Source organism: Arachis hypogaea, chromosome 14, assembly GCF_003086295.3.
Source record: "Arachis hypogaea cultivar Tifrunner chromosome 14, arahy.Tifrunner.gnm2.J5K5, whole genome shotgun sequence".
In the NCBI taxonomy this organism is placed as follows: domain Eukaryota; kingdom Viridiplantae; phylum Streptophyta; class Magnoliopsida; order Fabales; family Fabaceae; genus Arachis; species Arachis hypogaea.
In genome coordinates, this window is record NC_092049.1 from 136,120,232 (window position 1) to 136,146,120 (window position 25,889).

At 32.5% G+C, this 25,889-nt stretch overlaps 3 protein-coding genes across 3 annotated transcripts; 1 reads left to right on the top strand and 2 right to left on the bottom strand.

Annotated features, from left to right (window-relative positions):
• Positions 1 to 209: 209 nt before the first annotated feature.
• Positions 210 to 1,515, top strand: LOC112743301 (putative UDP-rhamnose:rhamnosyltransferase 1). The gene has a single exon (XM_025792518.2). The coding sequence runs from the start codon at positions 667 to 669 to the stop codon at positions 1,513 to 1,515; it is 849 nt and encodes a 282-aa protein (XP_025648303.1). The 5' UTR covers positions 210 to 666.
• A 2,448-nt stretch (positions 1,516 to 3,963) lies between these two features.
• LOC112744424 (putative UDP-rhamnose:rhamnosyltransferase 1) lies at positions 3,964 to 5,602 on the bottom strand. The gene has a single exon (XM_025794044.3). It carries the CDS (start codon positions 5,485 to 5,487, stop codon positions 4,102 to 4,104), a length of 1,386 nt encoding a protein of 461 aa, XP_025649829.1. The 5' UTR covers positions 5,488 to 5,602; the 3' UTR covers positions 3,964 to 4,101.
• Positions 5,603 to 19,886: 14,284 nt separating this feature from the next.
• Positions 19,887 to 21,319, bottom strand: LOC112744425 (putative UDP-rhamnose:rhamnosyltransferase 1). The gene has a single exon (XM_025794045.3). The coding sequence runs from the start codon at positions 21,282 to 21,284 to the stop codon at positions 19,929 to 19,931; it is 1,356 nt and encodes a 451-aa protein (XP_025649830.1). The 5' UTR covers positions 21,285 to 21,319; the 3' UTR covers positions 19,887 to 19,928.
• Between the last annotated feature and the right edge of the window lie 4,570 nt (positions 21,320 to 25,889).

The window sequence follows — 25,889 nt, forward strand, 5'->3', positions numbered from 1 at the left end:
TCAAAAACAAAGGAAGACGAAACCCGAAAGGAAATGTACAGACAGATAGAAAACAAGAAGACTAATCTCTAGAAGACATGATTCCTCACTTATCAAACTTTTTTTTTTTTGCAAAACTGAACTGTCTTGTTTTTTGAAAAGCACATATATTCAATTACAACCCACTACTTTAGTGGGAAGTTGAGAAAACCAATAAATTACGCGCCCAAAGAAGAAACGGTCGGACTCTATTTTTGCTAAACGTGCAAATTAATTGCAGCCCAGTTAACAAAGCGATAAATTCCTTTTTTGAAATGTGTTCATAATTTTCGTCTCCGAAAAAACCCGTTTTGAGTTTTAACCCAAGCTTGATCGCACGTGGAGCTTGGGGGCTTAAGTACCTAACCTCAATGCGCCGAGGTATAGTCCTAAACAAAAAGCTCAACTTGCTGCATTCACACCAAGTCAAGCTTGGGGGCTGTGTATTGTACCCAAAGATCTCGGCCCAATCCGAGCTATACCTCGACGCAACGGTTACATTCTAACAGCTCACGCACCAAAATCTCGGAACCAGTTCGCACGCCAATATATTGGACTAGCCCACTTATCAGAGATCTCGGACCTCACTGACCGTTTGATGATGCTCCTTTTAACAAAGTAATTCTTCAACAATATGAGGACAAAACAATGTCCGAAGACCACAATGAAGAGAATGAATCTGGTGTTTCAGATATGTTCAGACTCCATCAAGTACTTGGTGGTGTTGATGTTGTAGCTGTAAGAACTTGTATGGAGATTGAAGCTAAATCCATAAAATCTCTTCAAAATCAATGCAGGAAACCGGTTATTCCAGCTGGGTTATTGCCACCTTCATTACACTTATTCAATAATGAAGACAGTAAATATGATGAAAATTGGAACACAATCCTTAAGTGGTTGGATGAACAAGAAGAAAGGTCAGTGATTTATGTAGCATTTGGAAGTGAAGTGGCACTAAATGATGAAGAATTCACAGAGATAACTATGGGATTAGAGCTATCTGGCTTTCCCTTTTTCTGGGTACTGAAGAAGCAAAATAGTAGTCCAGATGTAAGTAGTTCAATGGAGACAAAACGCGGGATTATATGGACTAATTGGGTTCCACAATTAAAGATATTAGTACACAAATCTGTTGGAGGATTCTTGAGTCATTCTGGTTGGAGTTCTGTGATTGAGTCTCTTCAATTTGGATGTCCACTTATTATGTTACCCTTTCAAAATGAACAAGGATTAGTTGCTAGGCTTATGGAAGAGAAAATGGTGGAAATAAAAGTTCCAAGAAACGAACATGATGGGAAGTTCACTAGAGATTCATTGGCTAAGGCATTGAGATCAGTGATGTTGGAAGATGATAAAGGTAAGATTTATAGAAATCATGCTGAGAAAATGAGCAAGATCTTTGGGGACAGACAGTTACACCAAAAGTACATAGACGAGTTTGTTGATTATATGGTAATTCATAGTCCCTCATCAAAGATTATTGCAAAATTGTATTGATAAAATGTCTTAAGCTTTCTAGAGTTTCAGAGTGTTATAATAATTGAAGTGTAGGGTATTTAATTACCTTTTGCACTTGCATGATGTGTAAGAAAAGGATAAAGTTGTTATCCAAAGGAGAATGTTAGGGACAATGACTTTGTTGAACAATATGAACAACCACCAATCAAATAAAAACACACTACACTTTTAAATTAATTCTCTAAATTTTAATATTAAAATAATCATCCGTACACTAGTAAAATAAATATTTGATATATCTATTGTTTACATTGTTTAATATTTTCATTGTTTACCTATACTTTTCCTTATCGAAAAATTCAGCTTTTTCTTCTAATTTTGAAACTAAATTAACCGAATTAATCTAAATTACCTAAGTTAACTTAATTAAACTAAAATGCCTAATAATTAAATTAATTACTAAATATGAAAATTTTGAAAAATAATTAAAATAATTAAATTAACTTAATAGAAAGGTTTAACACCACAGAAAATACCTACTCGAATTCCTAAATAATTTTTCATATCATAAGCACACTCTCGTAAAAAAAAAAATATTTTTTTGATGAATAAAAAACAAGCAGATGCTTCAAAACAAGATTGGAACTAAATCTCATTTCATTTTTGGTTAAATCCATCCAAAATTAAAGCTGTTGTTTCAGCTTCTAGTGGCAAAAGTTATAACATAATTTACTGTATTTAACACACACAAGATTCAAATATGCACTCCAGTTTAGCAAACATTTAGTATCCTTACAATCAAGAACGGAAGTAGAAATCTAAAAATAGAACAAAAGTTATATGCAAAATCCAACTATAGATAATATACCATTTTTATTAGAACATGATCAACTAAGTACAAAAATTGTAAAGAACTTGGGAACATCGCCGGCTACAAGGCTACAACAATATCCTCATCAATGTGAAAGCTTTATCATGGTATGAGGTATCCCTATCACTTATATTTATTGATTTTCACAAACTGAAAATTCAAATGTTGTGTTTAACACAAATATTTTGTTGTGAGAAGCTATTTTTAGCATTTTTATGAGATTAGGTGCCAACAAATAAATCGTTTGAGGTACAATAATGTGATAAAAGTAGGGACACTAAACTATAAAGCTCATGTGGCTGATACAGTGATTGTTCCTCAATCATTGCAAAACTACAAGCGTATCTGCGTATGAGTCAATTGTCATAAGTGGAGTGAATTATTATGTTCCTCACTTCCTCTATATGCATCTCCTTCAATTTACCATCTTTCAAAATGGGCCACAAATGTGGCTGAGGCATGTGTGATGTAGGGGTAAAGGACTAAAGGTGTTTGTCTCAAATTAAGTCACAGCAGATTGTCCATGAGCCTTATCTTAAATAGTACATGTTCCCTTTTTTATTAAGAGATTTCAGGTTCAAAGTTCATCTAATACAAACTTGACCAAAAAAAGAGAATATCTTGTGTGTTGGTGTAGTGCGTGTGAGTGTGTGTAATTTTTAGAATTGAGAGTTGTTCAATCCATCAACAGAAAAAAAAAAAAAAGTTAGTGTGTGAAGTGTTTATATAATTAAAAAAATTAGATTATTAAATTAATTATTATATATTTATGTATATTTATATCTAAAATTTAGTTGGTATGTATTCTAAAAATATATGTTAAAATTATTACTAATAAATTTACAAAATTTTTTAATTTAATAAATACATGATAAATATATTAAAAATTAAATTTTATGCTTTTTATAAAACCTTTTCTATTTAATAATTTTAATTTGTGTTTTAAGGATCTATATATATATAAACATTTTTCACAGTACTAAAAATATGTTCGTTATGGTCAAAATTTTTGTCAAATTTTTCTAAAACCTATATATTACGACATGAAAAAATATGAAATTCTAATATTAATTACCATTAAATTAAATTAGTATTTGTTTGGGTGTTATTAAATTGATAAAAAAAAATCCAATAAAAAATATATCTATTTAGCGTATTTGACAAATTTCTAAAGTACTAGAAAAATAAAAAAAAAAATATTTTTTGAGAAACTACAATTTACATTTTTTAAAAAGATCTTTTTCTTTAAAAAATATTTTTTACATAATAAATAAATAAAAAAATATTTTTATATTATTATACTCAAACATAATAATAAATAAAAAAAATTATATAAAATATCCAAATATATATATATAATTATTTTTATTTTTTTAAAATAATTCAAAAAAATCTTTTTTTAAAAAGCTCATCCAAATAAGTTCTTAGAGAGTTTTCCTCCAAAAATAAAATGTTGCATGCTTTTCATTCAACTCCACAAATGTTATGGTCAAATTATTTTACCAAAAATCTGACGTAATTTAAATTATTTAGTAATTAGGTTAATTAGGTGATATAGTTTAATTGGATTAATTTAAATAATTTAGGTTAATTAAAATAATTTAGTTTTGAAATGAGAAGAAAGGCTAAATTTTTTTATAACAACTTTATTCTTACACATATCATGCTAGTGCAAGAGGTAATTAAATACCCCACATTTCAACTGTTATAACACTCTGAAACTCTAAAAGGCTTAATTAATAAGATTTTTTTTATCAATACAACTTTGCAATAATCTTTGACGAGGGACTATGAATTTCCATGTAATTAACAAACTCATCTATATATTTTTGGTGTAACTCCTTGTCCCCAAAGATCTTGCTCATTTTTTCAGCATGATTTCTATAAATCTTTCCTTCATCATCTTCTGACATCACTGATCTCAATGTCTTAGCCAATGAATCTCTAGTGAACTTCCCATCATCTTCATTTCTTGGCACTTTTATTCCCACCATATTCTCTTCCATAAGCCTTGCAACTAACCCTTGTTCATTTTGAAAGGGTAACATAATAAGTGGACACCCAAATTGAAGAGACTCAATCACAGAACTCCAACCAGAATGACTCAAAAATCCTCCAACAGATTTGTGTGCTAATATCTTTAACTGTGGAACCCAATTAGTCCATATAATCCCACGTTTTGTCTCCATTGAACTACTTACATCTAGACTACTATTTTGCTTCTTCAGAACCCAGAAAAAGGGAAAGCCAGATAGCTCTAATCCCATAGCTATCTCAGTGAATTCTTCATCATTTAGTGCCACTTCACTTCCAAATGCTACATAAATCACTGACCTTTCTTCTTGTTCATCCAACCACTTAAGGATTGTGTTCCAATCTTCATCATCTTTACTAACTTCACTACTGAATAAGTATAATGAAGGTGGCAATAACCCAACTGGAATAACCGGTTTCCTGCATTGATTTTGAAGAACTTTTATGGATTCAGCTTCAATCTCCATGCAAGTTCTTACAGCTAAAACATCAACAGCACCAAGTACTTGATAGTGTCTGAACATATCTGAAACACCAGATTCATTCTCCTCATTGTGGTCTTCGGACATTGTTTTGTTCTCATAATGTTGAAGAACTACTTTGTTAGAAGGATCATCATCAAAGGAAGGTTTATCATTTGACTTTAGCCCAAAGCTGTTTATGAAAGAAAAACCAAGGGCCGAAAAGATAGAAAAGAAGATGGATGAGATACCAAGCTTGGAAGTTATTGGGGGCAACCAAAAAGGTGCAAAGTCATATATGAGCCAATGAGGAGTGGAACTCTCTAGAAACTTAGCCAAAGGTTCTTGAAGGCCATCAAAGGCTTTCTTAAGGTATGGAATTATGTGACGTGGAATGTCCATAGTAGCCTCAGCATTTTGAGGGAGGTTTTCTACATGAGGCAATGGAAGTTCTATGAGTTCCACAAAAGGTTGTAAATTTGGTGGTAGCTTAGGGAGGCGTTTGATGTTTCTAGTTGTAGAAATGAATGAAACTTTGTGACCCTTTTGAGCTATGAGTTTTGCAAGCTCAAAGAATGGAATTATGTGACCAAAAGCAAGCCATGGAAACACAGCAATGTGAAGCTTCTTGGGTTGGTCAGCCATGGTGATAATATATAGTAGGGTGTAGGTTTACTTGTTTAGTGTTATTACTTTCATTTGTATATAACTATATATATAGAGGGAATGAAATAAATTGATGTGCAACTTGATTAAAATAGGAACACTGAACTATGAAGAGCATGTGGCTAAAATAGTAGTGATTGTTCCTCAAGACCTCAACAATTGCATGTGTTTTTACCTATTGCTTTTTGTTTTTTTCACAAAGTCATAATTATAAAAATAAAAATAGTAAAAATAAAATAAAAAATAAAAATAAACCAAATATATTTTTAAGTTTTATTTTTCTTATAATTTTTTTAATTGATAACTTTATATTTCTTTAGAATATATGTTAGTTAAATGTTAATAACAATGAAAAATGTTTGACAGTCATAAAAAGTCATGCAAAACTTTTTTTCTGGTTTTATTTAATGTATGTATTTTCTTATTTTGTATTCTTAATTATTATTAAAATAAATTGCCAATTTTAAATGTAATAAACATATATAATTATAGATATATGATGTTATATATTTATAATTACAAATATTAAATTAAATAAGATAATTTTGTGTTATATAATTTTTTTTTTTTGGTGACTTCTTCTAAATATTATTTGTAACAATAATAGTAGTGGGGTAAAAATAATTTAATTAACGAAAAAAAACCGTGTTCTAAATATGCATAAATTGAAAGTCATGTAAGATACAATTCTAAATCAAATATCAATCTTTTAGTGGGGTTAATCACTAATTTGGTACCTAAAAGATTTAGTCATTAACAAAAAATTTTTTAAAAGATATTATCTACAAAACAATCATCGAACAGTTTGACGGTACAACAAAAAAATCAATAAACATTATATTTTTTTATAAGTAATAAACAAATTTTCATTTTTAGCAAATGGTTTGTCAATTATATCTAAATTTTTTTAAATAATATTTGAATAAATATTTAGATGATAAAAAAAATTCAGAACAAAAATATAATCTCTAAATTTTTTTTTTATAAAAATGTAGTCATTCATAATAATAAAATTGTAAAAAAATAGAAAAATAAAAGAATTGTGAAAGAAAAAAATGAAGAAATTTTATTGATTGTTGATTGAATGAATTGTAAACTATGAAGGTAAAACTAAGTATATATAGAGTATTGGCCTATGAAAGATAAAAGTAGATAAAGATAAGATAGAGATAAAGATAAAGATAACTATAAGATAAGATAAAGACTAATTATAATTTAATTTGTGTATTCTGTTGGGCTGAATTTGTGGGCCGTGAGACGTCTTTATTGTTGTCATGGGCTAAGGTGGAAGAGTGGTTTAATACGCCCCCGCAAGCTGGAGGATGAAAGATGTCAAGAACACTAAGCTTATTCAGATTAAGATGGAAGGGTTGAGGAGACAAAGGCTTGGTGAAGATGTCAGCTAGTTGCCCAGAAGAGGGAATTGGGAGAAGTTTCATTACTCCAGCTTGAGCTTTTTGTCGAACCAAGTGACAATCAACCTCTAAATGTTTGGTCCGTTCATGAAAAATCGGGTTAGCAGCAATATGAAGAGCACTCTGATTATCACAATATAAAACTGGTGGGCGGATAGGAGAGATGCGTAAAAATTGTAACACATTTAGTATCCATTGAAGTTCACAAGTTGTGTTGGCAAGTGCACGATATTCTGCTTCCGTGGAAGAGCGGGCAACGGTGGTTTGTTTCTTGGTCTTCCAAGAGACTAAAGAACTGCCTAAGAAGAAACAATAACCTGTTAAAGATCGCCGAGTGTCAAGACATCCGGCCCGATCAGAGTCACTGAAGCCGAGAAGCTGAATTTCTGATTCCCTTGGAAAGAAAAGTCCTTTGCCGGGACTAGTTTTCAGATATCGTAACACATGCTTGGCAGCTTGAAGATGAGATTCAGTAGGAGATGCCATGAATTGACTTAATTGTTGAGTGGCATACATGATGTCCGGTCGAGTAGTGGTGAGATAGATAAGACGGCCAACCAAACGACGATATACAAAAGGGTCGGATAACAGGGGACTTTTGTCTTGATATAGTCTTGTGGTACTATCCATTGGAACAAAGGCAGGTTTAGCACCTAATAAACCAGAATCCTCCAAAAGATCAAGACAATATTTTCTCTGAGATAAGCAAATTCCCATCTCTGATTGAGCAACTTCAATACCCAAAAAATATTTTAATGGGCCCAAGTCTTTAATTCGGAAGTGTTGGTGTAAAATAGACTTAATGGCAGCAAGTTCAGAAATGGAATTACCAGTGAGAACAATGTCGTCAACATAGACTAAAAGGATAGAAATTTGATCACCAATGAATTTGACAAATAAACTATAATCAGATGAGGTCTGCTGATATCCATGAGATAGCAAAAGATGAGAAAGTTTGTCATACCACATACGACTAGATTGTCGTAAACCATACAATGACTTTAGTAGCTTACAGCATTGATTCGGTTGAGGAAATATAAATTCGGGTGGCAAAGTCATATAAACATCCTCAGAAAGATCCCCATGTAAGAAAGCATTATTGACATCCAACTGATGTATAGGCCAATGCTTCATAGAGGCCAATGCCAAAACTAATCTGATAGTGGCAGGCTTGACAACAGGGGAGAAAGTTTCCAAGAAATCAATACCTTCAATTTGAGTGAACCCTTTAGCCACAAGGCGTGCTTTATATCGATCAACTGAACCATCAGGCTTGCGTTTGATGCGATAGACCCATTTACAGCCAACCGGCTTAACCCCTGCAGGGCAATCAACAAGACGCCAAGTTTTGTTCAGCTCAAGAGCATCCAACTCATCTTTCATAGCACTACGCTAATTAGAGTGTTGATTGGCGTCCTTAAAAGACTTTGACTCAACGTCAGAATGTAGAGATAAAAGAAACTTTTTATGTGAAGATGAAAGAGAAGAAAAAGGTATGACTGAAGATAAAGGATACTTGCACTTTGAGGGAGATTGATTTGTAGAGATGAGAGAGGAATTACACAAGTAATCAGAGAGATATGCTGGAGGTCGGTGAGGCCGGTCGGAATGACAAGGATGGGGTTGCTCAGGTGGTGAAGAAGGTGACGAGGGATGAGAAGGTGATGGTGGACTGGTGTCTAGTGTTGAAAGTGATTCGGTGGTCATGGGTTCAACTTGGTTAGGAAACGATAGTGAGGAAGAAGGAGAGGTTGTTGGAGAAAATAAAGAACTAGGTGGAGTTGGGTCAATGGGTATAGGTGAGGGTTCAACTGGAAGACTAACTGAATCTTGTTTTTGAGGTGTGTTTGGCAATGTTGGGCTGAGTGTCTGGAATTGGACATTTTTTGTGACTAAGGGCAAGATCTTTTCATAAAAAATCACGTTTCTAGAAATCTCAATTCTTTTATCTTCTAAAACATAAACAATATACCCTTTAAAACTAGATTGAAAGCCAATAAATACAGCTTTTTGGCTCTTGGATCAAATTTTGATCTATTTGCCATTTGGGTAGAAACAAAACATAAGCATCCAAAAACTTTAATGTCATGATAATTTGGTGGATGATTGAATAAAATCTCAAATGGTGTTTTAAAATTAATTGCGGATGATGGAACTCTATTAAGTAAATAAACAGCATGTCTAACAGCATAAGACCAAAAAGATGATGGTAAATTAGATTGAAACATAAGAGCACGAGCTATATTCAAAATATGTTGATGCTTGCGTTCTACCCTTCCATTTTGTTGAGGAGTTTCAACACAACTACGTTGATGAATAATGCCCTTTGAAACATAAAAATCAGGCAAAATAAATTCTGGTCCATTATCGGAACGAATAGTTTTGACTTTGGAGTTGAATTGTGTTTCAATTAAAGTAATAAAATTTTTTATTTGATTTTGTACTTCTCCTTTTGATTTTAATAAAGTAACCCATGTAAAGCGGCTAAAATCATCAACAATAGTAAAAAAATATTTATGATTATGAATAGAATTTTGTCGAAACGGACCCCAAATATCAAAGTGTAATAAATCAAAACTTGCATTGGCTTTGTTAAAACTTTGAGAAAATGAAAGTTTCTTTTGTTTAGAAAGATGACAAATGTCACAAGCCTCGTCATGATGCATAGAGATAAAAGGAAATTGTTTATGTAAATGATTAAGTCTTTGCCCAGAAAGGTGTCCTAAACGAAAATGCCATATATTGGAAGGTGTAATGGGTGGATATTGGATGAAATTTATGGAGTGTGTAGTGGATGAATTTTTACCGAAATTGGGTTCAAAGACATATAATCCCTCTCTCATTCTGGCCAAATCAATTGTCCCCAAATTGTTGCTCTGTAGAGTGCAAGAAGAAGATGAAAAAGTGAGTTCACATATGAGTGCTGAAGTAATTTTTGAAATAGAGATAATATTAAAGTTGAAATGAGGTAAATAAAGAACATCATGAAGAACTAAGGTTGGTGAAAATTGAACGATGCCTTTATAAGAAATAGTAGTTCGAGAACCATTTGGTAAATGAACAATAATAGGAGAAATTTGTGTGTAAGAAATAAACCAAGACAAATTTGATGTAATGTGATCTGTGGCACCAGAATCAATGATCCAAGTATTCAAGAATGAATCTTGATTTGAAGAATTGTTAACAGTAGAAAAGGTATTGAAAGAACAAAGATAATGAGTAGTTGGACTTGGCAGAAACTCAAGTTGGTTTGAAGGATGAGCTTCTTCATTGAAAGGAAGTGCCATGAAAGAAAAGTGTTGGGCTGACGAAAGGTCCGAAAGAGACTCCGGATGAAGTTGCTGGTGTGCCCTTTCTCCTTGATCCATGGATGTCAGCAGAGCTCAAGAGGAGCTCTGATACCATAATAAAATTGTAAAAAAATAGGAAAATAAAAGAATTGTGAAAGAAAAAGATGAAGAAATTTTATTGATTGTTGATTGAATGAATTGTAAACTATAAAGGTAAAACTAAGTATATATAGAGTATTGGCCTATGAAAGATAAAAGTAGATAAAGATAAGATAGAGATAAAGATAAAGATAACTATAAGATAAGATAAAGACTAATTATAATTTAATTTGTGTATTCTGTTGGACTGAATTTGTGGGCCGTGAAACGTCTTTATTGTTGTCATGGGTTAAGGTGGAAGAGTGGTTTAATACATAATAAAAAAGTTTTATTTTTTAATTATTATTATTAAAATAGATAACCAGTTTTAAATGTAATAAACATATATAATTATAGATGTATGATGTTATATATTTATAATTACAAATGTTAAATTAAATAAAATAATATTGTGTTATTGTCTTTTTAATATTATTCGTAACAATAATACTAGCGGGGGTAAGAACAATTTAATTAACAAAAAAAAGCGTTCTAAATATGCATGAAAGGCATGTAAGATACAACACTAAATTAAAGAGTAAATGCCCAAAATGGTCCCTGAAATTCAAATCGGTATTCAATTCAGTCCTTTATTTTTTTAAATGACCAAATAAATCCCTAAAATTGAGAAACGTGCGTCCCCGTTAGTCCCTGCCAGAATTGCCGTCTTAACGTTGCTGATGTGGAACGTTAACTGCCATGTGGGCATTCTATTAAACGACGTCATTTGAGTTGTGGGTGCCCTAAGCCTGTAAAACGACGTCGTTTGAAATAACGTATTCTCCCCCTTTGAATAAACAATTGTTGTTGGTCCCCCTTCCACTTCAACGTTTCCCACTAAAATTTCAGAAAAGCTTTCTCTTCTCCTACGTCCCTTCATTCTCCCATACTTCCCACTCAACATTTCATCGGCGAGGATCATCCTTAGAATCTGTTCTCTCCGGTCAGTGAAGAAGTCATCGACGAAGCATCACCTTCGTACACTGCCGACGGTGAGAGGTAACAGTTCGACTTGATCATTCTCTTCCATTTTTTTGGTTTTCATTGAGGGTTGTTGATACTTATGTGTGAATGCGTTGTTGTATATGTAAGGGAGTGGTTTAGAATGTTGTGGTTGTTGATGGCGCAAATGTTAGGGTTTAGGGTTTCTAATATGAAACTTGTAACCACATAAATCATAATCTTGTTTAAGTTATAGTCAGTAGGAAGTAAATATATGCATCCTTATTACAAATATAGTTTGATTTCTAGTTCTTTGCAATATGGCTGTTTTGCAACAAAATGAATAATCCTGTCTGTTTTGTGCATTGTGCTGTAAACTTCAGATGCCTGATCGATTGAGACTTGTTTTCCACCATGGTGGAGCGTTTGAGACAGATCCTAGGGGAAATTTTATCTACACTTCTGACTTGTATGATGAATGGGTTGGAGTTGATGAAGACTATCTTGACGTGTTTGCGGTAACAGGTTATTATAAAGAGTTGGGGTATGATAAGGCTGAAGCATGTTGGTATCTGGAGCCTAAACATGTGTTGGAATTTGGTCTTAGGAGATTGAAAGTGGACCAGGACCTTGTTGATATGATCAAGCACTGCCATGAGAATAACAACGTCATCCACATCTATTTTGAGCACGGAACTTCGATTCCTGAGATAATTGATGTAATGAATTTGTCTGAGGAGGATGGTGATATAGGCCAGAAGGTCGGAATGGAAGGCATGGAAGAAGATAGTGAGGGGTGATGAAGCTGCTGAGTATGCTAAACTCAGAGATTATGCGGAGGAGCTGTTGAGGTCTAATCCGGGCTCAACTGTCAAGTTAGGTGTTAGTCCAATGCCTAACGGAGAAGGTGTCTTCGAAAGGTTTTATGTGTGTTTGCATGGATGCAAGAAAGGTTTTGTGGGTGGCTGCAGACCCTTGGTAGGACTTGATGGGGCTTTTTTGAAGACCTATTATGGAGGATGGCTGCTGTGCGCCATGGGTCAGGATGCGAACAATCATGTGTATCCAATTGCATGGGCAATTGTTCATATTGAGAACAAAGACAACTGGAAGTGGTTCTTGGAGCTCTTGCAGGAAGACATTGGAGATCAGACAGAGCATGGTTGGTGCTTCATCTCTGATATGCAGAAGGTAACCTAACCTATATGCTTTAATTAGATGCACGATAAATTATTTTAAGGACCATTTTGGATTAATGAACCAAATTTGAAGGACTATTTTGGAGAATTGCAGAATTTAAGAATTTAAGAATTTCAGTATATAGTAACCTATATACTATTGTTATGGCAATTGCAGAATTTAAGAATCCTTAAGCGCATAAGTTCAAAATAGAACCTGTTTTTCAATTTATTATTATATATCTGGTAAAAATCAAGAATCTGTTATTTGCTCAGGTTTTTAGGTGACTACTTTGTTATCTTGTAGGGTTTAATCCCAGCATTGCGTGAAGTTATGCCAGGTGCGCATCACCGCTTCTGTGCGTGGCACCTTTGGCAAAACTTTCAGAAACAATGGAAGGACTCACACTTGAAGAGTTTGCTTTGGAAGTGTGTTAGAGCCATGACTGTCCAGGAATTCAACGGACATATGCAGTCTATAAAGAGGGTGAATGAGAAGGCGTGGGCATATTTAGACAAGTTTTCTAGGCAGGCATGGACCAGGGCTCACTACAAGGACTTTCCAAAGGTTGACAATGTCTGCAACAACATGTGTGAGGTGTTCAACGCTGCCACCAAACCATACAGATGTAAGCCCGTCTTGACTTTACTGGAGGAGGTTAGGAGGTATGCCATGACTAGTATGGCAAGGAACAAACTGAAACTCTCTAGCCATATGGGATACTTACCTCCGATTCAACAAAGTAGACTTGCAAAGGAAAGGCATTACAGCAGGTACTATACACCAATGTGGTCTGGAGATGCGGCTGAAGTGATGTTTGAAGTGCATGGTGAACCACATAATGTGGTGGTTGATTTGGGAAACCAAACATGTAGCTGCAGGTCTTGGCAGTTATCGGGTAAATACTATTTTGTTTGATTGTTTTTATTTTTTTGTGTAATTGCACCGTAGTATACCTATCAAGACACTTAGTTACTCAAATTTTTTATGTGGTAGGGTTACCTTGTCGTCATGCAATAGCTGCGATTTCAGTCATGAATGGTAGACCTGAGAATTATGTCCATGCATGGCTAACAATGGGCTCATACAACAAGATTTATGAGTACCATATCAACCCGGTAAGAAGCCAACAGTTGTGGGAAACATCAGAATACCTCCATTGCTTACCTCCTGTAAGGAGCAAACCCCGTGGCAGGCCATCACATTATGCAAGAAAAAAAGATCAACATGAGGCACCTGTTCGGGGGAGCCAAGAGCGCACAGCAACAAAATTGAAGAGAAAATATGGCAAATTCACATGCGGGACATGTGGGGATGTTGGTCACACAACAAGGAGTTGTAGAATATCAAAGAAACAAAAGGTTGATGAGCTAGCAGCTGCTGCAAAGGCTGCTGAAGATGCTGCAGATAAGGGTGACACTGGTTCTAAAGGTAACAAAGGTGAGGTTGTTACTGAAGAATGTGAGGTTGGGGCTGAAGGAGGACAAATTGATACTCAAACAGAAGTTGCTGCTGAAGGGGGTCTAGGAGCTGAACAAGAACCTGCAACTAAGGTATTGTTGTTATTGATATTGTTGCTATTGATAAATCTGGAAACAAACAAATCCATATAATGACACTTGTATTGTTGTTGTTGATATCATAGGCTGTAAAGACTACAAAGACTGCAAAGAAAGGCCATCTGAGAACTAAATGTGAGAGACGCATAGACAAACTCCCTGTCAAGAGGACAACTTCATCCACTGCTGCTACTGCTGCGGCTGCTCCAAATCCGACTGAGATTTCAAGAGAGACTATTCAGGGAGCTAGTGCAGCAACCTCTGAAAAACTTGCCTCCTTCTTGAAATTTGTTCCAAATCCAGGATTCAACCCACCAAGGAAAACTGTCTAACCAGCACAAAGTGTGGTGGCTTTTTGAGTTCATGTTGTTGTAGCTGAATGTTATGCTTAAAGAATTCTGCCTTTTTTTAATGTAACCTATCAAACTTGTATGTATGGCCTTTGAATGTTGTTATGGCGTATGATGCTTTGGGTTGTGATACTATATTATGCACAATGTGCTTTAGCACAAACAACACTTGTTCCATGTTCCGGTATTAGTTATCTTAAATTAATGAAGCTTTTGGTTTAGTTCATGTTGTGATTTATCTCTTTCTGGTTTAGTTGAACACAATTTTTAGCAGAATAAGTGCAGCATCAAGAGTTGAACTCATGTCAAATTAGTGTTTCATTTCATTTCATTCCATCTTCATCAAGACATTACATACCACTTAAGAAATTTAAAATTTCATAACATTATCATCATTTGTTGAATATAAACCCCAACAAACTAAAACCTAAACACACACCAAAAGTAACAACAAAAGCCAGCAGCATCATTGTCATCATCTTCACGGTCTTAACATCACTCTCCAAGCTTGTCATCCTCCAACTTAACTCATGCAAAACTTCTAGTGGAATGGGTGCTGCAGAAACTTGATCTTCACATCCATCAGCCCAGCGAAAAAAATTACAGTGAATTCCATACTGCAAAGTAAAAAATGCAGGTGAATCCAAACTCAAACTCAAACCATCTTAACATTTTCTTCACAGCCATAACCTTACCTCATAGTTCGGACAACCATAAAATGGTCTACCAGGATTTTCTGCAGTTGTTGAGTGCTTCATCACCGTTCGAAGCCCGCAATAACAGAAAACACCGTTCTTACCTCCCCTCTATTTCGCATTCCTTTGTTGCCATAAGGTCTGCCTGCAGCGTTGTTCCTACTTAAGCTACTTTGGCTTTTCTCGCCACCACCCATCATCACTCACACAGACAAGAAATCAATTTGGGTTTTACGGCGAAGAAGAGAGGTCGAACAGAAGAGAAGGAGAGTCGGAGAAGAGAAGGAGAATCGAAGAAGACAAGAAAATTAGGGTTTTATAATTGCAACGGACTAATTTGGGTAATATTAGGCAATTCCAGATACCAATTTGAAACAAATTCAACCTTGGCACACATCAGCATCCAGCTGGAATGCCCACATGGCAGTTAACGTTCCACATCAGCAACGTTAAGACGGCAATTCTGGGAGGGACTAACGGGGACGCACGTTTCTCAATTTTAGGGATTTATTTGGTCATTTAGAAAAATAAAGGACTGAATTGAATACCGATTTAAATTTCAGGGACCAATTTGGGCATTTACTCCTAAATTAAATATCAATTTTTTAGTGTAACTTTATTAGTGTTCAAAATATTAATTAACTAATTAATTAAATTAAAAATAAACTATTCATTTGAGCAATAAGCCGCAGATGTGAGATGTGTGACTGTAAACCACGATATATATATATATATATATATATATATATATATATATATATAGTTAGGGAACTACTCAGATAAAGGCGTTTAAAACATCTTTTTTTAAAAATATTTTTTAATAATTAAAATTTAATATATATAATCGATTAAATTATGTTATTTTTGTCAAAATTAGGTTAGATAAATTGATTTAACCGAAAAAATGGTGAATCAAATTTTGAACTGATCTAAATTAATATTATTTTTTATAAAAAATGACTACAATACCTTTATTATAGAAAATAATTAAAATACTCTTATTATATATATATATATATATTAATTTAAAAAATTCTAAATCCTAATCCTACGATAGAAAAATAAAGAACTAAAATTTAGAATTCTCAAAATTAATATATATAATAGAAGTATTTTAGTCATTTTCTATAATAGGATATTGTAGTTATTTTCAATAAAAAATAATATTAATTTAGACCAGTTCAAGATTTGATTCATCATTTTTCGGTTAGATCAATTTGTCTAGCCTAATTTTGACAAAAATAACACGATTTAATCGATTATATGTGTTAAATTTTAATTATTAAAAACATCTTTATAAAAAGACGTTTTTAACATCTTTATCTAAGTGACTCTCATATAGTTATTATCTGTTTATTTTGCATACTTATGAACGCGAGATTTTAACGATTGTTTAATTTAAGGTTAAAAATTAATTTTTAGAAATATTACATTTGAAAAATACTATACTCGGTACTAATAAAATCTTGTTTGTTAGTACTATAAATTGTTGAAAATTATTTTTAAAACGGATATATTTGTTTTATTATATGCATTTTTTATGGGTATAATAAATAATTTCAAATGTTGATTTTTTAAAAATATTAAATAGCTACTTTTCAGGGTGAGAATAAAAATTTTATATTTGTAGGAAGAAAATATTTGTGGGAAAAATTAAAAATTCTGAAAGAAACACATTTGTTAGTGAGCTTTATTTATTATTATTGGTACCCATGCATATAAACCTCATAATTAGTAAAAATAATAATAATAATAACTAAAAATAAATAATTTTATAATTTTAAAATTATTTTTAGTGATTATATAAATTATCAAAAAAATAGTCGCTCAAACTTATACATTGTTTGCAGCCATGAAAAGATTTTACTGGCAATTATTAGAATTGTCACTAAATAATGGAGTAACATATATTAGATATATTATATTTAACTTTTATATAAATAAATAAATAAATGATGGAATGAAAGACAGACATATATTTTTACAATCAAAACTCTAAAGAGATAATTTTTTAAATAACAGAAAAAAATTTTAAAATTAACACAGAAATTTATGAATCTAATATAAAAATATTTTATAATTAACATATAATGTTTTGGATTTAGCTAAATTTTACAAATTAAGAAAGTTTTAGTTGAAAATATAAAAAAATTAATTTTTCAATATATTTATTTTACAACAACAACAACAAAGCCTTGTCCCACTAAGTGGGGTCGACTACATGAATCAAACGACGCTATTGTGCTCTGTCATGTATCATGTCTACAGAGAGACTGTTTACATGTAGATCTCGTTTGACCACTTCATGGATGGTCTTCTTAGGTCTTCCTCTGCCTTTCGCCCTTTGTCCATCTACTATCTCATCCACCCTCCTGACTGGATGTTCTATCGGTCTTCTTCTCACATGTCCAAACCACCTGAGACGCGATTCAACCATCTTCTCCATAATGGGTGCTACTCCAACTCTCTCCCTTATATCTTCATTCCTTATTTTATCCAATCGCGTATGACCACTCTCATCCATCTCAACATCTTCATCTCTGCCACACTCAGCTTATGTTCGTGCTCCCCTTTAGCCGCCCAACACTCCGTACCATACAGCATAGCCGGTCTTATAGCGGTGCGATAGAATTTACCTTTAAGTTTTAAAGGCACTTTTTTGTCGCATATAAAACCAGATGCACTCCGCCATTTTGACCAACCTGCTTGGATCCTATGATTTACATCATGTTCAATCTCTCCATTATCCTGTATGATGCACCCAAGATACTTAAAACTTTTAACTTTTCGTAGGATGTTTTCTCCAATCTTCACCTCTATATTGGGGTTTTCCCTTCTCAGATTGAACTTACATTCCATATATTCCGTCTTGCTACGGCTTATGCGCAGACCATACACTTCTAGAGCTTCTCTCCATAACTCCAACTTCTTATTTAGGTCTTTCCTTGACTCTCCCATAAGGACAATATCATCGGCAAAAAGCATGCACCATGGCACAGACTCTTGGATGTGCTCTGTGAGTACTTCCAAGACTAATGTGAAAAGGTATGGACTTAAGGATGATCCCTGGTGTAATCCTATACCAATAGAGAATTTCTCTGTCACACCACCTTGAGTCTTCACACTAGTTGTGGCCCCATCATACATGTCTTTAATTGCCCGAATATATGCGATCCTTACTCTCCTCTTTTCTAAAACCTTCCATAAGACCTCCCTTGGTACCCTATCATACGCTTTTTCCAAATCAATAAACACCATATGTAGATCCCTTTTATTACTACAATACCTCTCCATCATCCTTCTTATATTAATAGGTATATCGCTTCAGTGGTAGATCTGCCTGGCATAAATCCAAATTGGTTCTCTGTTACTTGTGTCTCTTTTCTCAACCTCCGTTCTATCACCCTTTCCCATAACTTCATAGTATGACTCATAAGCTTAATCCCTCTATAGTTTCCGCAACTTTGTATATCCCCTTGTTCTTGTAGATAGGTACCAAGGTGCTCTTTCTCCACTCATCAGGCATTTTCTTTGACCTTAAAATCTCATTAAAAAGCATGGTTAACCAGTTGATGCCTTTTTTTCCAAGACCCTTCCAAACCTCAATCGGGATATTATCAGGTACTACTGCCCTGCCATTTTTCATCTGCTTTAGAGCCTCTTTTACCTCGAAGTCTCGAATCCTTCGATAGTAGTCAAAGTTTTGATCTTCTTCCCTTGTGCATAATCGACCAAGGCTCGGAAGAGTCTTCTGTCCCTCATTAAATAACTCGTAGAAGTAGCTCTTCCACATTTTATTAATCTTCTCCTCTTGAGCCAATACCTCTCCATCCTTATCCTTTATGCACTTAACCTGATCCAAATCTCTCGTTCTTCTTTCCCGACTCTTTGCGATTCTATATATACCTTTTTCTCCTTCTTTCGTGCCCAAAGACTGGTAGAGACCCTCATATGCTCTTGTTCTTGCTTCACTTACAGCCACTTTTGTCTCTTTCTTAGCCGCCTTATATTTTTTCCAATTATCTGCATTGCGGCATAAAGATCACTCTTTAAAGCATTCCCTTTTTATCTTTATCTTTTCTTGTATACTCGCATTCCACCACCAGGACTCCTTGTCTCTTGGTCCTATTCCTTTAGATTCACCAAAACTTTCTTTTGCTGTTCTTCTAATAACTTATGCCATCTCCCTCCACATCTCTTCCGCGCTTCCATTCCCATCCCACTTTGTCTCTTCTTCTACCCGTCTTAGGAAGCTTCTTTGTTCCTCGCCTTTCATCCGCCACCACCTCGTCCTTGGGTTCTTCGTATGATATCTTTTCCTCAACTTTTGCTCAACGCGAAAATCCATGACGAGCACCTTATGTTGTGTTGTCAAACTCTTTCCCGGGATAATTTTACAGTTAATGCAAAATTTCCGGTCGACTCTCCTCAACAAGAAGAAGTCGATTTGAGAGCTTGTCATGCCACTCTTATAGGTTATAAGATGTTCGTCTCTCTTTTTAAAACATGTATTTGCGATGAGAAGATCAAAGGTTGAGGAAAAGTCCAAAATAGTTTTACCCTCGGTATTGATTACCCCGAAACCATGGCCTCCGTAAATACTCTCATATCCATTCACTTCTCTCCCAACATGGCCATTAAAAATATTTAAAATTTTTTACTAATGATAACTTTATCATGTACCCTTAGAGAATATGTTAGTTAAATTCTAATTTTTTAAAGAAAAAACACATTTAAAAAAAACCATACAATGTTTTTTTTTTTAATAATAACACATAATATAGCCGAAGAAAAAAAAAGAAGAGAATCATAAATGAACTCTTAAATACATTAAGACATAATAGAAATATTATTAACTAATGTTAGGCCCATGGATTTCCATAAAATCAACAAATTCATCTATGTACTTTTGATGCAGCTCTTTGTTCCCAAATATCTTGATCTTCTCCTCTGCATGGCTTCTACAACTCTTTCCTTCCTCTTCCAACATCAAAGCTCTCAATGCCTTGGCTATGGAATATCTTGTGAATTTTCCGTCATTTTCATTTCTTTCCACTTTCACCCCTACTTTTATTCCTTCCATAACCATAGCATTCAACTCTTGCTCCCTTGAGAAGGGCAACAAAATAAGTGGACAACCAAATTCAAGAGACTCTATTATGGAACTCCAACCACAATGACTCAAAAACCCTCCAATAGATTTATGTGTTAATATTTTTAATTGTGGTACCCAATTATTCCATATAATTCCACTTTTATTATTTGTCTCCATTGGACTACTGACATCGTTATTAGGACTATTTTTCCGTTTTAAAGCCCAAAAAAATGGACAATTAGATAATTCTAATCCCATAGCTATCTCATTGAATTCCTCATCACTTAGTTTAACCTCACTTCCAAATGCTACATAAATCACTGACCCTTTTTCTTTTTTATCTAACCACTTAAGAATTTTGGGCCAATTTTCATCCTTGTCATCATTGTTGTTGTCTTCATCATTGCTTTGTGGTAAAGGTGGCAATAACCCAACCGGAATAATTGGTTTCTTGCATACACGTTCAAGATTCTTTAGAGACTCACCTTCAACCTCCGTGCAACTTCTTATAGCGACGGCAGCGGCTCCGACGACGATTTCTTGGAGTCTGAATGCATCTGTGACCCCAGATTCATTTTGTTGACTTAGGAAGTCATACACAGGCTTAGCTATTTCTTCAATGGAGTTGCTATGTGCCCTTATTAGAATGGAATCCAAACAGAAATATTCAACAAATGCACAAAAGATACAAAAGTAAATGCATGAGATACCAAGGTTAGAACATATTGGTAGTAACCAAAAAGGTGCAAAGTCATATAAGAGCCAATGAGGAGTGGAACTCTCTAGAAACTTAGTCAAAGGTCCTTGAAGACCATCAAAAGCTTTCTTAAGGTATGGTACTATATGGTGTGGAACATCCAAAGTTGACTCTGCATTTTGAGGGAGATTTTCTACGTGGGGCAAAGGAAGTTCTATGAACTCCACCAAAGGTTGCAAATTTGAAGGTAGTTTAGGGAGGCGTTTGATATTTCTAGGTGTGGAAATGAATGAAACTTTGTGACCCTTTTGAGCTATGAGTTTTGCAAGCTCATAGAATGGAATTATGTGACCAAAAGCAAGCCATGGAAACACAGCAATGTGAAGCTTCTTGTTATTGATAGCTTGTTCAGGCATGGTGCAATAATGGTAGTTGTCTTACTTTTTGTAACAAATATAGTTAATTATTTATAGACCACATAGTTACACATCACCACATCAAAGATTCAATAATTGTATATGTGCCATCTCCATTATTGGTTAAAAAATATTGTTTGGACGTTAAAATTAATGATTAAAATATAGTTATTATATATTTATATATAAATATATATATATTATTTAATTTATATTTAATGTGTATTTTATATTAATAATTGATTTTGATGAGTGACTTTTAATAATATATAGTTAACATATTGATATTTAATTTTTTTTCTTAATTCTATTTATTGTGAGTATGTGGCCCACAAATTAAATTATTTAAGGTCTTGTAATTTTTGTAGCAGATATTTGATAATAAATATATTCTCATTCTTATTTTAATAATTTGTTCTTTTATAAATTTATGTAAAAATACAGTATAAAAAATTATGAGCAGTAATATGTAAAATGACATCATCAAAAATTATAATAGAAATAGCAATATTACTTTTGTTGTAGTTTTTATGATTCAGCGTTGTTCCATAAGCTTATTGTGTTTTTTAGAACATAAAATTAGAGTCGTCAAGATGAGTTAATTAAATTTTTTTTCGTTTATGCATTTAAACGGTTGAATTTTGCTTTTAAAATAAAGATTAATCTCTACATACAAGTGTTTTGTATTTACAAGTTTTACAAGTCTGAACGAAACTCACCCATTAAACGCGCTGCTTGTTACGTGCCTTTCTAACAGAATTTTAAATCAATTCAAATCAATCAACGCACAAATATATAACTTCCATTTTTTAAAAGATTTCGTTTCTTTTTTCGAGTTTCTTGCCAAATTTATTAGATTTCCTTCATGCGTTCTCTCTTTACTTCGTTTTTTTCGATTTTCATGGTTTTTGAAATCAAACTTTAAAATCGTTTTGAAGATAATGGAACTTCAGAAATACACCCAAACGATTACAGAAATACACCCAAACGGTTACAGAAATACACCCAAATGATTACAGAAAGGATTATAAAAATACACCCAAAAGATTACAGAAATACACCCAAAGGATTTAAGAAATACACCCAAAAGATTTAAGAAATACACTCAAAACATGAGAAGACAGTATATTTCTTCTTGAAATCTTTTAATGTTTTGCTGGTTAAGGATGAGGCACATGACAGAGACAATCTAGAAGAAAAACCTAGAAGAACAGTAAACAGTACCTTGAATAATGTTTCTTCCTTTTTTCTGGTGATTTTTTATGGAGATTTGTATCTTTTTTTCTTAATTTCTTCTACTCTTTGCGAGGAGTTGAAACGTTTCTACAGAATCGTAGTAATTTGTTTTGAATGTCCCTTGAATCTTGATGGTTTGCGTTTTGATTGAGGAAGAAGAGGAAGAGTGAACATATTGTGAAAGGGGCGCGTATTTTTTTCTTGATGGTTTACGTTTTGATTGAGAAAGAAGATGAAGAGTGAATGTTGAAGGAACGCGTATTTTTTTTTTTTTTTTTTAGACTTGGAGCAACTTATATAATTTGTAAGCCAAAAAAATTTGTATATATAGCAGATCTCTTAAAATAAAGTCTACGAATTCATTGGGGACTATTGCTCTATTTTTCTAAAAGGCTCCGCCACTACTGAAATAGGAATAAAGGTGCTTATGTACATATTTATTTGATTAAAAATATTATTTATATATTAAAATTAATTATTAAAATAAGTTATTATATATATATATTAATTTATTTTTAATATATACTTAATACTGATTGTTGGTTGATAGTTAAATAATCTTTCTTTTTCTTAAAAAGAATGAAAAGGTATCTTAAGAAATATTAATCTTGACCTTCGAGCATTTCGCGTGGAACGCATGGGAGGATAAAATATAAAAAAAGTCTAGAGTACAGTATTTTTATTAAAATTTAGTCAGTATTTAATTTGTAAAATAAAAATGAATAATTTTATATTATTAGATAAAATTTTACATTATTAAAAATATTAATAATGACTAATTAATAATTATAAATCACAAAATTTACTAATCCTCTAACACTTTTTTAAAAATTATATATCCATCCGTACTGTACTAAAAGATATCATTGATCATTATTGTAAAGGAAAATTTTTGCCAGTCATTTTATTGATAGAGCGGTATACTATGTACGAATCGGTGGCCAGTAAAGTTTTTGTCTTTTTCTATGGTGTATATTAATGAAAAAGTCCATAAAAAAATAGAAAAAAGACACCTAAGAATAATAAATCAGTGAATAAAAGTGTAAAACTAAATAATGACTTGTATTAATAAGCCAGCCATAATAGAGTCCTCGATGTCGGCTCTTCGTCACCTGGGACTGTAGTATGTTTCAAGGGTTGGGCTATTCGTCCATTAAAGCGGTACGTGAGCTGGGTTCAGAACGTCATGAGACAGTTCGGTCCATATCCGGTGTGGGCGTTAGAGCATTGAGAGGACGTCCTTGACCTTAGTTAGAAATTGGTGTCAAAGCCTGTCCTCAAGCACAGAACGGATACTGGAAGGTGAACGAACAACAACCATTTTTGCCACAAGAGAGGGCTTTAAATTATAAAGGACTGGGTGCGCAAATAAAAAAAATAAAAAAAGATATAGATATTGAAATTCAAACTTTTTTTTACATAAAAACTTAGAAATTATATAATAGAGACAACTCTGGATAGATGCTGATGGACTCTGTGAATACAAGCCCAGATATAATGGGAACAGATAACCACATTGGAAAAATAGATTGGAATTTGTTGTGTTTGAATTGGTGGACATAAATGTACTGGTTGGTTTGGTTTAGGACAAAAATAATAATGTATTTAAAGACTATTTTAAGTTTTATTTTAATATATTATTAATAGATAGATATATGAACTAATGAATTAATAGGTATAAAAGTATTTTTTTTAATTTCTTTTTATTTATTAAATATATATAATTATTACAATACAATATTAGTAAAAGTGATGAGTATATGAATATCTTATTCTTTAATTAAAAAATTTTGGGTTTAAGTTTTGTAAATGAAAAAAAATAATATTTTTTTATCCATATACATATGATAAAGACTATTTTAGAAATAAAATAAAATAAATGTTAGGGGTGTATAATAATTTATTATTTTTAGTTATTATTTAATCATTAATTTAATTTTTTTTAGTCTAATAGCGCAATAATATTCTTTATCTCATACTTTTAAATATTGATAACTAATTGATGGACAAAAATAATAAACTTTGATACTCCTCTAGTATTTTTTATAAAAAAATACATTAAATCTATCTTTCTCTAATAATTTCTTTTATTATATTAGTTAATAATTTTTATATTGTTAAAAATATTATTTGCTTGAATCTCACTTTTTTAATTATACCGATATGATAAAGGATTACTTTTTCTTAATCTCAGAACCAAAAATTTTATATTATAATGTATTATAATACTTGTGTAATACTTGAAATAATAGGACAAAAAATAATAATTTTAATGGTTAATAACATTAGACTAGTCTAATGACAACTATTTTCTTAATTAGACATATATATTCTAACTATTTTCTTAATTTAAACACTAATATATATTTCATCACAAAATCTAAATTAAATCACTATACTAGTCTAATGACAAAATTGCATTTTCAGTTACAGAGGCCCATTTTTTTCAGAAAAAGAGACCTATAATAAAGCATTGGTCCTAAATTCAAACATAGTTAACCTAGCTGAACCAAGAGTCATTTATAAATCATCAATGCTATAATAGTATAACCCATCAAGAGAGGACACACAATTTTTTTACAATATTCATCTACAACCTATAAGACAAGTTCATTACACACCATATTCTGAATTTTCTAAAATATACTTCAGTTATTTTTTCTAACATTTCAACAGTTTCTATTTTTTAATTAGTATCTAAATGGTTATTATTTATTGTATACCAATGTACCAGTCAAATACACTGGTATATGTGAAAGTCTTCCGTTTGTAAAATTGTATTGATAAAATGGATTGAGCTTTTTAGACTTTGAGAGTGCTGTAATAATTGAAGTGTATAGGGTACTTAATTAATTACCTTTTTGCGCTTAAATGATGGGTAAGAATAAAGTTATCCAAAAAGTTTGCCTGTATAGGTACAGGATGCGTATGTTGTATGTTTATCTTCGTAAATATACATGTGATGTTTGTTGTTTTGGCAAATGAATAAAGTATTTTTTTTTTAATTTTTGGGGTAAGTTTTAAAGTTGTCTTTTTTTTTTTAACGTTTAAATCGTCTTATTTAAGTCTCAACCATTTTAGAAATTAACGGCCGGATAAAATTAAGACGATTTTAAAACATTAAGAACTTAAATAGGACGAAAACATTGAGGACAAAAACGATACATAGACTTGCGAAAAAGAAAAAAATTTTACTTTTTTATTAATCTTTTTTTCAATAATTTCAATTTTTTTACGATAAATAATTACTTAATTTATTTTTTAATTTTGTTCTTAATTAAAAATAAATTCACTTAGAAATAAATAATGTGATTAAAAATAAATTTAAATACATAATTGAATAATTATCTGCCGTAAAAATTTGATATT